General features: G+C 43.0%; 1 protein-coding gene across 1 annotated transcript in view; it reads right to left on the bottom strand.

The window, feature by feature from the left end:
- The window catches only part of Ryk (receptor like tyrosine kinase), an 80358-nt gene that overhangs the window by 27837 nt on the left and 39360 nt on the right, over nt 1-13161 (bottom strand). Inside the window, exons 5-7 of the mRNA XM_051140750.1 lie at nt 13006-13059; nt 7553-7697; nt 1594-1694 (exon numbers count right to left, since the gene is read on the bottom strand). Of these exons, the coding sequence (XP_050996707.1) occupies nt 1594-1694; nt 7553-7697; nt 13006-13059 (300 nt within the window). The remainder of the gene's footprint in view (nt 1-1593; nt 1695-7552; nt 7698-13005; nt 13060-13161) is intronic.

Raw genomic sequence — 13161 nt, 5'->3', positions numbered from 1 at the left:
TTTCTTTTATGACAGTGAACTTTGTGGTGGAGTCTCTTCATAGTAATAGAATATTGACCAAGACAGGGAGGAAGACAATCTTGATCTAATTTTATTAATAGGAGAATGCCAATCCAAGGAATATAGCAAACTACCTACAAAATCCTAATTAATCAGCAGCCTTTCCAAGCCAAGACCTGATCTTTGGCTATTTAGGCCTTTCTCTCTCTTATGTTTTGTTCTTTTGTTTTCATGTTAACTGATCCTCCACTATATCTAAATTATATTCCAACAAAGACTACATTATTACATGTGTATTTCATATCATATTGTATATAATAAATTTGTCAATTAATAAAAAAAAAACTTTAGCTGGGCTATGTGGTGCACACCTTTAATCCCTGGAAGGCAGAGGGAGGTGGATCTTTGATTTCTAGGCCAGCCTGGTCTACAGAGTGAGTTCCAGAATAGCCAGGGATACACAGAGAAGCCCTGTCTCAAGAATACCCCCTCCCCCAAATTACTTTTCCCAAAATACCTGAGTGTATGAAGATAAAAATGGGCTGGGAATGGTGACCCATATAAGACCAATCTAAGCTGCCTGCTAAGAGTTCCAGGCCATCCTAAGATAAAAACTAGTTAGGTAAGAACATTCATCAAAATTTTGTTAATAAGAAGGAAATTAGGGCTAGAAAGATGGCTCTGTGGCTAAGAGCATCCAATGCTCTTCCAAAGGACCTAAGTTCAGTTCCCAGCACCCAAATCAGACAGTTTCACAAACAGACAAGGTTTATTTATTTATTTTTTTATTTTAAAGAAGAAAGAAGCTAGAAGTTAGTCACTCAGTAGTAAAATACTTGTAGCCTGTGTGAGGAATCCCAGCATGGCACAAAGGGGAGCAGAGGGGAGCGGAGGGGAGGGGAGGGGAGGGGAGGGGAGGGGAGGGGAGGGGAGGGGAGGGGAGGGGAGGGGAGGGGAGGGGAGCTGAGGGGTGGTGGGGCACACACTTGTAATTCCAGCACTTGGAAGGCAGAGGCACAGGGATCTCTGAGTTTGAGGCTAGCCTGGTCTACAGAATGAGTTCCAGGACAGCTGGGGCTATACAGGGAAACCCATATTGAAAAACAAAACAAAACAAAATTTCCATGCACATAACATAGAAATGGTAGCTAGACTTGTATTAAGATTAGAAGTCAGTGTTAAGGACTGGTAGAGAGCTCTATGACACAGCTGGCATGCTGAAGACCCTGGGTTCAACTCCAACATCAGATGAGTAAAACCAATGCAAAGTCTTCACATGCCCCACGAGAATATTAGCTTATTCATATAACTACCTGAAAACCTTCAGTATAGATTTGTATAAAACTGACTTACTGGCTCTTCTAATATAATTAACTATGGAAATCTCCCCAAAGCAAGAGTAACTCTAACAAGCATTTTTACTTTAAATACTCCAAATTTGTATTTGATGCTCTAAGAAACAAGAACTGAAGATCAAACCAACTTTTGCATAAATTAGATGCCTGTACCTTTATTCCACAAATACTCTAACCATATTAGGGCCACACACAGAGACCATAACGCAGACAGCTTTAGAACTAAATTAACTCTTACTGGTGATAGGCGTTGCATTGTTGGGTGTGTCAGCTCTCAGATACTGAGTCGTCTGGGTGGATGGCTGAGACAGCCCTTGGGAACTACTGCTGGCACTGATGCTGCAAATAATTTTGAGAGAAAAATATGGCAAGTGAGCCTCAATGAAAACTTTCTTTTCCACACATATAAAGTACATGCAGTTTTATAACCTGCCTAAAGTTCTGAAAAAGATCACATAAATGCAAACATCTTCATCATCTCTCCATACTGCACTCCTAAGTGACTTCATAATGCAGGGCTCAATTCTGTCTTTAATTTGTTCTTCCAAAATGACTGAGCATGTAACCAGAGCAAAATTATTCAGAACAAGGTATGTCAGGGAACTATGGCTTATCTCTCTAGAAAAGAGCTCATGCCGTCCAGTTGAACTGGGAGAAAAACAAGCCCCTTTAAGTAGTGGTCCAAATCAAACACACTTTAGTCAAGAAGTCATAAACTAAGTCATGTGCCATGTGCAGAGCATGGGACATGGCATCCTCTCTGGCTTGTTGTTTAATCACACTCGTTTGATCATCACCTCCCCCATCCCACTTTTGGAATTCATGGTTCTCGGAAGTCTCTAGAACTTGAAACATTATATTACATCATACTTTCTAAGTAAAGGGAGACCCTGAAGGTGGTGGGCGGAAATCTCGTTAATCGGGTGTTTGTAATCACTGTAAATCAGTGGCTCCCAGACACATTCTTCCATCTTTTCGGTGGGTAGCAGCCTTGTTCCAGGTTAATTTTGTAGTTATGGAGAAGTAAAGCAGAAAGATTCAGGCCAAAGACTAAAACCAGACAGCCGGCAGGACTTCTTTAACTACAGTGGCAGGCGGTAGAGCCCACCAGAGGCTCCAAATGTATTATATATGAACCACCTTTTGACTGACTGCTCTTTGCACCATATGACTGTATTTTCAAAACCTAGTGATTACAATGGAACTGGTGATCAATTGCTATTTAATCTGTAACACTTACATGTGAATTTGTATTTTTTCAATTTCAAGAGCCCAACATACATATGTGAAAAATGTAAACCATAAAACATACAAGTAATGAGTATTGTAAGATCTCTGTAGCCTTCTACCACTAGTGCAACTTAGAGTTACCTACTACGATGGCTAACTATGATGGTGCTAAGATGGGGTGTCTTTTGACAAACACTGGGAGAGCATCTGTGTGCACAGGACCCCTGGCTTTGCACATCCTCCACGCGGAATGCCTGTTTGTCTAATGAGATGCCCTCAGCATGCCTTCCCTGGAGTCGCTCACATTTCAGATTATTACTCCTTCCTGTGAGCCTGCAGGAGGAGCTCGGCTTCCCAGCAACTTGACTGAAGGGACTTTCAACTCAGTGAATGTAACATTTGTCAGGCCATCCTGTGGTTGGAGTTCTGGAAGTTATTAAGTAATGATTTATGTGGGTTTACATACGCAGATGGCCATAAGCAAATGGAGAACATAAACCTGTAAGTTGTAATTGCCCACGTCACCAGCTGCACGGCTCAGGCGAGTGAGTCAATCCTTCTGGAGCCTCAAACTCTTCCGGAAAGAAGGGCATAAGCTACTCCCAACATGGCCGCAACTCCCCAACCTTAGAACGAGAAGGACCTACAGGGTTTGTGTTGTTGCCAAGTAAGTACTTCTCAGCAATCTCACTAAAAGTCAAATGTGAGAAGTTCAGCACTGAGTGAAGAGGAGGGAAGGCTGCATCTCAAAGGGGAAGCAAATGAGGAATTCCTCCACAGAAGTGGAGTGAGAAAACCTACCTCACAGGACTTCTGTGATGCTCAAATTTATGAGATATGTGAAAGTTCAAGAACAGGGCCTATGGCTATTAAACTTTGACAACTGAACAGTAGGTGGCACTCTTGTGTCACCTAAAAATGTTTACGAGGGTGAGCTGTGAAGCTTTATGGCTATTTATGTCACATTCTCATTTCCTTAACAGATACTGGGTGAGAAATGCACTAGTAAGAAACGAGCAAAGCAACAGTGGAGAAAAGAAACATTCTTTGGAACCCAAAACTTACTATTATAAGAAAAAGCAAGGGACCTTCAGAGACCTGCCCTGACACCCATGAAAATCTACACCTTCCAAGCTACATCACAGGAAGAAGAAAAGATTAAAATGTATATTTGCTAACATTTAAAAGTCTAAGACTAGTCTAAATAAATTTGATTTTCATAAGCAGGTAAGCACCTTGAGTTAGGATAAGCTAAGAATTTAGACAAAAATCCTCAAACTACTAAGTTCTTACTCTCTATTTTCAGTGAGTCATCTATTTATCCATTCATTCAATAAATATTTATCAAGTGTCTGTCATGTGACAGGCACTGCTCTGGCTGCTCAGGACTCAAAAGTGAACATAATTTCCCACCCAATGGAACTTCTAGCAGAGTGTCTCATCAAGGCAGACCACATACTCTACGGGGACAACTAAGGGCCTGTTCACTCTGGCCTCTCCATTACCAAATGGACCCAAATAGGTTCCTTAGAGCCCAAAACACAGTGAGCTAACTACTCGGTGAGAAAGAAGCCATGGGGAGAAGCCACGCAGAATGCTTGCTGCTGATACATGATGAAAAAGGAGTGACTTAGTGCAATAAATTGACTTTCTTGCTTCTATTCATTCTTCATTCAAAAGGGCTGCTGTGTATCCTGGATAGGTTTTTGTTATTGTTGTTTTGGGGTTTTTTTTGTCAAGCTAGAGTTGTTTTAGAAGAGGGAACTTCTATTGAGAAAATGCTCCCATCAGAGGGACCTGTGAGACATTTCCCTGCTTGATGAATGACCCATGTGTGAGGGCCACCAGTGAGGGTGGGGCCTCCTCTGAGCTGGTGGTCCTGGGTATATACGAAAGCAGGCTGAGGGAGCCAATAAGCAGCACCCCTTCCTCCGTATCTTCTACATCAGCTTCTGCCTTGGGCTTCAGCCCAGATTTCCCTCCATGATTGTGATCTGAGAGTTACAAACAGAAATATACTCTTTCCTCCCCAAACTGTTTTTGGTCAGGATGGTGTATCACAGCAACATAAACTCTAAGCTGGGCAGCAGTGGCACATGCCCTTAGTCCTGCCACTCAGAAGGCAGAGGGAAGCTGATCTCTGAGTTCAAGGCTAGTCTGGTCTACAGAGCAAATTCCAGGGCAGGGATACAGAGAAACCTTGGCTCAAAGAAGATAACAAGAGAAACTCTAAAAGACTCTGTATGTTACTATGTGTGCCAATCTGTTACAACAGTAATGTAAAAACAAATACAGAAAGGAAAAAAAAAAAAAAACCTCAACACTTTGCCAACTTAATGATGCGGTTAGTAGGCTGCTAGGGGAAAAAAAAAAAGGAAAAACAGAAAAGAAAAGTGAAATTGCGACCAAATAGCACACCTAAGCTCTCATATGCAAGGAGTGGATTTCCTAGTCACAAGTGAGGAGAACACAGAGAGGGCAGCTGCAGACTGTGCTCTCTTTGGGAGACACGCTCTGCCCTTTCCGGACTGACTCATCTGGTGTAATGGACAACAGATCAGTTTGCTGCGTTGGGAGAGAGGGAAAGCCACATACATGGACTCCATGTGTCCCTGTTGAGAACACATCTCAGGACAGCTATACTTCCTGCCTTCAAAGACACTATATATGTGACAGGACGCTGGCTCTTGGGTGCTCACAATGAATGAGCTATCTACCACCCCAAGAGTTCATAGCACCATGGGTGCCATGAAGGCTCCCAGGGAACAGGGCCTAGCACACAGCACACACTTTATGTAACTACAATACAGAGATGACAGAATGAAGCCTTCCTGCTTTGTGCTAGTGTAACAGTACAGTCCCAGAAGTCATTGTCCTTAAGTCTGTTTCTGGGTCTTGATAGCAATTAGCAAGAAGACTGTGTGTGGAGAGGAGCACAGGAGTCTCTTTGGTGCTGTTGGTCGCCTGGTATGTCATAACTGCATGGGACTACCTGAAGAACCCACAATTCGCACACCGCATCGCTCTGAGCATGGCCTTTACAAACCAGCAGCCAGGGGAAACACAACTCTATGGGCATCAGAACAGATCTATGAGCTGAGTCTAACAGCATGTGCCTGTGAGGAAGTAAAGGCAGGGAGATCAATAGTTCGAGACCAAGACCAGCCTGGGCTACATGAGGCCCTGCCTCAGAAAACCAGAAGTGCGGCGCATGCCTATCGGGCTCATCAGTGACTCTCATCATTCACATCATCTCTCAAAATCACATACAAAATCCTATCATCCCCCCAGCTGCTTCCAAATGCCAGTTCTTCCTCTGTAAAATCAAATGAGCTCCATTTTCACAGTGTATACTGAACAGTCTGAAATACAGCACCCACTATCCTTGTTAGCTATAAGATAGTGAATTAGTAGGGGCCTTTTCTAATACTGCCTCAGTCATATGAAGGACTCTCAATAGAGGAACTGCCCAATCAGATGGCCTGTGCCTACATAGATGAGGAAATGTCTTAATTAATGATTGATGTGAGAGGGTCCAGCCTATTGTGAGCATCACCCTAGGCAGGTAGGCCTTCGCTGTAAGAAAGATAGTTGAACAGGAAAGAGAAAGCAAGGCAGTTAGCATCCATCCGCCATGCTTTCAGCTCCAGGTTCCTGCCTTCCAGTTCCTGCCTTGATTCCCCTTACTGGTAGACTGTGCCCTGAAAGTGTAAACTGAAATAAATCCATTCCTCCTCATGTTGGTTTGGTCACAGTGTTTTACCAACAGCAACAGACAAGCAAACCAGAGCACCTGGATGTGTCTCACTGCACTCCCATCACTTCTCTCTCCCTTCTCTACTCAGGGAAGGGAAGGAGCACTGCACTCCCATCACTTCTCTCTCCCTTCTCTACTCAGGGAAGGGAAGGAGCACAATGGAGGTGAAGTATTGAGTGCTGGACCCAAAGCACTTAGGAGTACTGAATCCAACCAGCTCCCAGATCTTGTTTAATAAGGAGTGAACGCTTACCTCATGGGTTTACCACACAGTGTTAGGACTGAGTTTAGGGAGAGAAGGCACTCTGCTCCCTACCTGGAAAGAGCTAACATTTTAGTTGTGGAAAGGATGGTTATGGATCTGGAATATGAAGAGTGGGTTTGGACTAGCAGGAAGTCCACAGCCCCAGTAGGAACAAACGCTCTGACAGGTAAGGTGCAGGGCACAGAGTGAGGGGTAGGGATCACCCAACAAGTCACAACTAAGGATTCAGCAAGATGGGTAGAAAGGGTTCCAAGTTCAAGGCCGAATACAATGCTAAGAATGTCTTTAGTCAGTAAAGACTGTGGGTTATGAGCACGTGTCTCTCATTCCATCCTTACCTCCCGCTGCATTCTAGCTACGCCTCATCCCTGACTCACCAGGCTAAGCGGGCACCTTCTGCATCCCACACTACATCATACACATCACAGTCATCAGCTCTATGCTATAATTATGGGTTAGCATCAAAGAAGCTTGACACCATGAAGCGTATCATTAATCTTTGCAATCCCAGCAGTTCGTGTAATTATCCACCTAGAGTGTTCCTACTCTGCTGTACATTAGGATCACCCAGGAAACTTTAAAGCACAGCAGATAGTCAATCGGGGAATGGGGAGAGAAGGCAGGTGGGAGGGAGGGTGGGAAGGAGGGGGCTGGAGCAATTTCAAAAAGGCAATCGGAGTCTGGAGGAGTCAGGATAATGAAGATGAAAAACATAATGTGACCTCTACTTCTCCCCCAGGTTATAACTCCACAAAATGTAAAAGATAAAAATAAAAACAAAAAACCATAAAGGTTGTAGTAACCAAGGCATCTTATTTCCTCTTTGGCTGGGGCTTGATCGTCCTCCCTCCTCCCCTGTACCAGCGTGCACAGATGGGGAGAGGTGGGGGTGGGTAAGCACTCATGCATATGCAAGTAACGTGTTTCCCAAAGCATGTACAGTACCTGTCATCCAGTTCAATCCTTTTCATACTATGAAGGTGCAAAACGGCTAATATTATTGCTACAAGAAATATTACTGCACAACAAACCCCTACACTGATATAAAACACACGCGTGGAAGTAGTTGGAGCTGCATGTACAGGATCATCTGAAACAAAAATGAAAAGCACGTTAGGCTTTTTACACAAAGAAGACGGAGTGGTCTGTAGTCTGACACAGCAAGTACACTGTTCCTCACAAAAAGGCCTGCATTCCATCACACTCAGTCTTTGATAAAATCAGATAACTGCAGTGCAGTGCTCACACAAATTCTGGTGGTTTTGTTATAGTTTTAAGAAAAGAATTTAAAATTCCTAGCTAATAAGAACCATAGTCCCTCACAAGCAGTATACACAAAATACCCCAGGACATAAGACACACAGCAATGCTGTCCCACAGAATGCCCTTCAGTAAAACAAAGTTCTGTAGCATATTCACAGGAACAAAGAACTGGAATATACTGTCCTACACAGTAGCCACTTGCCACCTTGGCTATGGATATGAAAAACAATTAGAACAACTTCACCATATTCTATTTTATATCATGCTAATGAATTTACAGCTTCAAGGCTAAACACAGCTAACAGTCACCCTGCTGGGCAGACAGCACGGTTCTTTTAATCAATAAGTATGATTTTGCTTTATTTTTTAAAAAGGTTCTATTGAATTAAATATAATTATACACAGCTAGCTTTTGGGGGTGGAGGGGCTTCAAGAGAGGCTTTTTTGTGTAGCCTTTGCTGTCCTGGACTTGCTTTGTAGACCAGGCTCTCCTCAAACTGCGCAGCTAGCTTTTTAAAAAGGTTGTATTGATTAACTATGATTATATACAGCTAACATTATTTATAGACAAAAACACTTCAGGAATAGGGAAATTAATTCAACACACGAGTGAGTACACCACACATACAACACTCACTCTCTCTCTCTCTCTTTCACACACACACACACACACACACACACACACACACACACTGAGGCTGATCAGAGGTTAGCAGGAGGCATATTGTGAAGGGGCTCACAGGAACAAAGGTACACACACCATGAGCAAAGCTGGTGAGACAGATCTGCAGATGTTTCAACTGTGTACATTCACATCATGATCCTATTGTTAAAGTACCCAAGGAATTTGGAATTTATTCTAAATGAGATGGGCAATCTCTGCAAGGTATCAAGCAAAGCAGAGACACAGGCTGTCACGGAGGGTGTACAAGCAGAAGCAGGAATGAATCAGAGCGTTTAGGGGGCCGGCCAAGAAAGAGACTACAGTGGCTTTGCCAGGAGGGTCGGCGAAGGCAGAGCATCAGTAGACTTGAAGCAGATGATGAACCTTACAAGGTTAACAGGAAAAGGGATCAAAGCTTTGGCTTAAGGAATCACTTGGGGCTGGAGAGATGGCTCAGTGGTTAAGAGTACTGGCTTCTCTTCCAGAGGACCTGAGTTCAATTCCCAGAAACCACATGGTGGCTCACAACCATCTGTAATAAAATCTGATGTCCTCACCTGGCTTGCAGGCATACATACAGGCAGAACATGGTATACATAATAAATGAATAAATAAATAAATAAATCTTTAGAAAAAATGAAAGAAAAACAAAGGAATCACTTGGAAGCCACATTAAAAAGGTAGAAAAGAAACAGGTTGGAGAAAGCTGAGATCCTTGAGATGTGGTTTTCCTTGTGTGCAAGTTAAGTTTGAATTTATGAACACACATTTGTGTAGAGATGCCAAATTTAAAACAAAAAACAGATAAGCACTGGGCACTGGAAATGGCTCAGTGACTAAAGCACAACCCTGGCCATCTAAAGGACCCACACAGAGGCCAGATGTGGTGGTGTGCACATGTAATACAGCACTCCTACCACAAGGGGGAGGTGACCCTGACTCAAACAAGTAGAAGACCAACTCTCCTAAACTCTGACTTCTCTTAAGGGTGCTACGCACACACGAGTGCATGTACACACACACACACACACACACACACACACACACACACACACACACACACACACACACTCATTCACTCACTCACTCACTCTATCACAGAAAAAGATATGAAAATGAGTCCAGAGAGCCAAGGCTACACAAAGAAATACTGTCTCAAAAAACAAAAACAAAAACAAAAACAAAGAAACAAACAAACAAGATATGGGAATGTAGGTCTAGACAAAATAATTACAGCTTTTAAAGGGAGGAATGCGTGTGTGGAAAGGAAATCCAGTAAGAATTGGAAGGGGAGTAGATCAAAATATGTTGTGTACATATGAGAAATTCCTAAAGAATAGCTAAAAATATCCTGTTGGGGGATGGTCTTGTACACTGTGTATTCATATGCTGATTTCTGTGCCCTGATACCTGGTTGCAGTCTGGATGTGGGCACTGTCATTTCTATGAACAATCTCCTGTATCAATGTTACATAAAGAATGCTCCCCAATTATCTCTGGTTAACAAAATGCTGAATAGCCAGTGACTGGGCAGAGGAGACAGGAGGCAGGATTCCCATGCCCAGTCAGGGCGTCTCAGGCAGGGACCAGAAGGAAAAGGAGAAGGAGGAGAAAGAGAAAAAGAAGGCGCCATGAGGACAGAGAGACAAAGATAGAGCAGGAATGACCAGGGTGAGACTAAATGGCTGGGGAAGTAGCCAGACTAGCATAACTGAGGTAGAACAGATGAATATTTGCTCAGTTATAGTGCTTAAAGCTTGTGGAATAAACCCAATGGATCTCTGTGTCCATTATTTGGGAACTGAGGCAGTATCAGAAAAGGCCCCACTAATACCCATATCCACCAGCATCATATTTCTTTTAACAGTAAAAGGAGAAACAAGATTGCTTTCAAAAATCTAAACCCCAAGCTGGACATGGCCGCTTGTAGTCCTAGCACTGGGAAGAAGGCTGAGCAGGAGGATTCTGAGCTTGAGGCTAGCCTAGACTACATAGTAAAACTCTGCTCAAAAACCAACAACCAATTAAACTCTGAGTGAAAAAAATTAAAATCTAAAAGATTAATAATCCAAGAGACCAAGGGGGACAGCTAGATGTGGACCAAATGAAAACAAGACTCTCAAGAACGTATGCGTGCTATGGAAGAGTTGTAAAGTCTTGGCAGAGGTAGAAAAGTCCCAAAACTTGTGTGGACAATGTGACCCAAGCAGTGGCCAGGGCACAGAGGTCCGCTGGGCAGGCTTTCAGCCTATGTAGCCTGGTTCTGACTCCTCACTCTGACACTGACCTCTCAGAATCTAGCTACTCTTAGGTCTCAGACACTTTCCTTAGACAGTTGCTGTCACTCTCCTTCAGAGGAGGTTACATGTCCCTCCTCCGGGTCCCAAAGCAGCTTTTGCCCACCTGATCACTCGGCCTACCATGCTGTCCCTGCCTGGTGCTTGTTCATCTCCCCTGGAACACTCTTAGGAGCCTCAAGGCTGGGTTGTTTGCTCAGTGTAACCCTCTGCCTCAGTCCTATCACTTGGTACACTGTAGATTCAATAAACGTTGACTAGAGTGATAAAAGTTAGAAGGGAAAGAGCAAGATTAAAGCCAACATTCAATAAATGTTGAATAGAGTGATAAAAGTTGGAAGGGAAAAAGCAAGAAAGGACGAAAGCAATTCTATATTGCTCTCTTAGTGAGTGTAATCTAAGAGCATAAAAAAAAAAAAAAAAAACCAAACGAGGCACCAAAAGTTTTTAAGTAAGCTTGGGAAGCAGTGACATTGAAATTCTTTTCTTTTTTCTCTAGAGATAAATTAAAGGAAATAATGTGGAAAGTCTCATATTATTTTTGCCTTTAAAAAAAAAAAGCCTACTTTGGGGCAGACACTTTGTGCTCTGAGGTGCTAAAAAGACAAAAAGAAGCACACAGAACCACCCATGAAATATTCTTACCAAAAGAGGTGACCCTAAGACTAATCAAGGGCAAAATTTAACAACCAGTTATAAGAAAGAGTTAGACGCTGGTTAGATAACACAAGAAGGATGCATACTCTGACAAATTCTAGAGAACAAAAAGACAATTTGATCAATGAATAAAGAAGGGGTGTTTCTGATTAATATAAATACATTTTAACCAAACACAGTGTGTATAGACTTCAATTAGATTCTGATTTCGGGGAAGGAAACTATAAAAAGATGGCTTAGGTACAATTAGGTAAATTTGAACATGGACTAGACAGGAGAAGTTGCTACAGAATTACTGGTATTTTGCTGTATGTGATAAATTAAATGTATGTGTTGGAAACTAGGGACTTTTAAGTGGCATATTCAGGAGTAAAATGATGTGCTGTTGGGGATGTGCTTTAGAACACTTTAACCTCCTAACCCATCAAACTGGAAGTAGTAATGCATGGAGGAGCACTGGTACATGTGACAGTGAAGACACAAATGTCTACCAGCACGTCCACCAGCAAGTATACCTCAGTATACTTACATTTCCCTTGAAAATGTAAGAGCCTGTTAATAGTGTCTAAATATAATCAACAAATAAATCAATCTAATTGGCCTAGCAAAATGTTTTCTTCATGTGTTTAAATGATATAAACTTGGCTAGAAGTGTAGCTCTATTAGTAGTACCGTGCTTGCCTAGCATGTTTGAGTCGCCGAGTTCAATTCCCAGCACTCCAGAGTAGAGGACGGAGAATCAGAAACTCAAGGTCACCCTCAAGCCCGTACAGCTCTCCAGGCCAACCTGAAGCAGAGCGGCAGTCAGTCTCCCTCGTGTTCAATCTCTCTCTCTCTCTCTCTCTCTCTCTCTCTCTCTCTCTCTCTCTCTCTCTCTCTGTGTGTGTGTGTGTGTGTGTGTGTGTGTGTGTGTGTGTGTAGTTTGCCTGTCTCTGCCCGTCTACCACCTCCCACCTTCCCATCCCCCACAGTGCTGACACTGCAGGAGTATAGAGCACCTGGCTTCACATGGGTGCTAGGAATCTGCGCACGTCTTTATGTTTGCATAGCAAGTACTTTACCAAGTCATCTCCCTATCTCAAAATAAAATATGAAATAAATAACATAACTTTGCATTTTCACCTAGATGAATTAGCTAAGGGTTGGGGCCAGGGCACGAGTCAGATCCTCAACCACTCTGCTAAAGAAGGTCTTACACACACTTTTTAATATCTGTTCCTTTATTGGACCTACCTGAGAAAAACCACAACACAAAATTCTTGCTTCTAAAACATTAGTTTGCAGTAAAGTATGTTTAAGTTTGAATTCTCAAAATCTTCAATATCCTAACAGCCTCATTTGCTCTATGAATCAATCTACAAAGGGCCAGGAGAACGGGCAGCACACCAAGGCCGCCCTGGAACCGGGCAGCACACCGAGGCCGCCCTGGAACAGGGCTTCAAGCTTCGGGCAGCCCTGCTCACAGGCACTCGGGGACTCCTCACTCTCGTGATGGAGAAAGCAACAGTGACACTTACAAATAGTTCTGCTAGCGTTTTTATCCAAGGCTGAAGTTCTCACTTCTTCAAGTTCTGGATAAACAGGGAAAGAAAAGATACTTTAGAAACTGTCTTCCATAAAGGTCCTTGTACAGTGACGCACCTCCTGAACACTGCTTGAGCTAAGTCATGAGT

The sequence above is a fragment of the Acomys russatus genome, chromosome 32, assembly GCF_903995435.1.
Source record: "Acomys russatus chromosome 32, mAcoRus1.1, whole genome shotgun sequence".
NCBI classification, from domain to species: domain Eukaryota; kingdom Metazoa; phylum Chordata; class Mammalia; order Rodentia; family Muridae; genus Acomys; species Acomys russatus.
The sequence above is the reverse complement of the archived record's forward strand: the minus strand, read 5'-3'. Positions and strand labels throughout refer to the sequence as shown.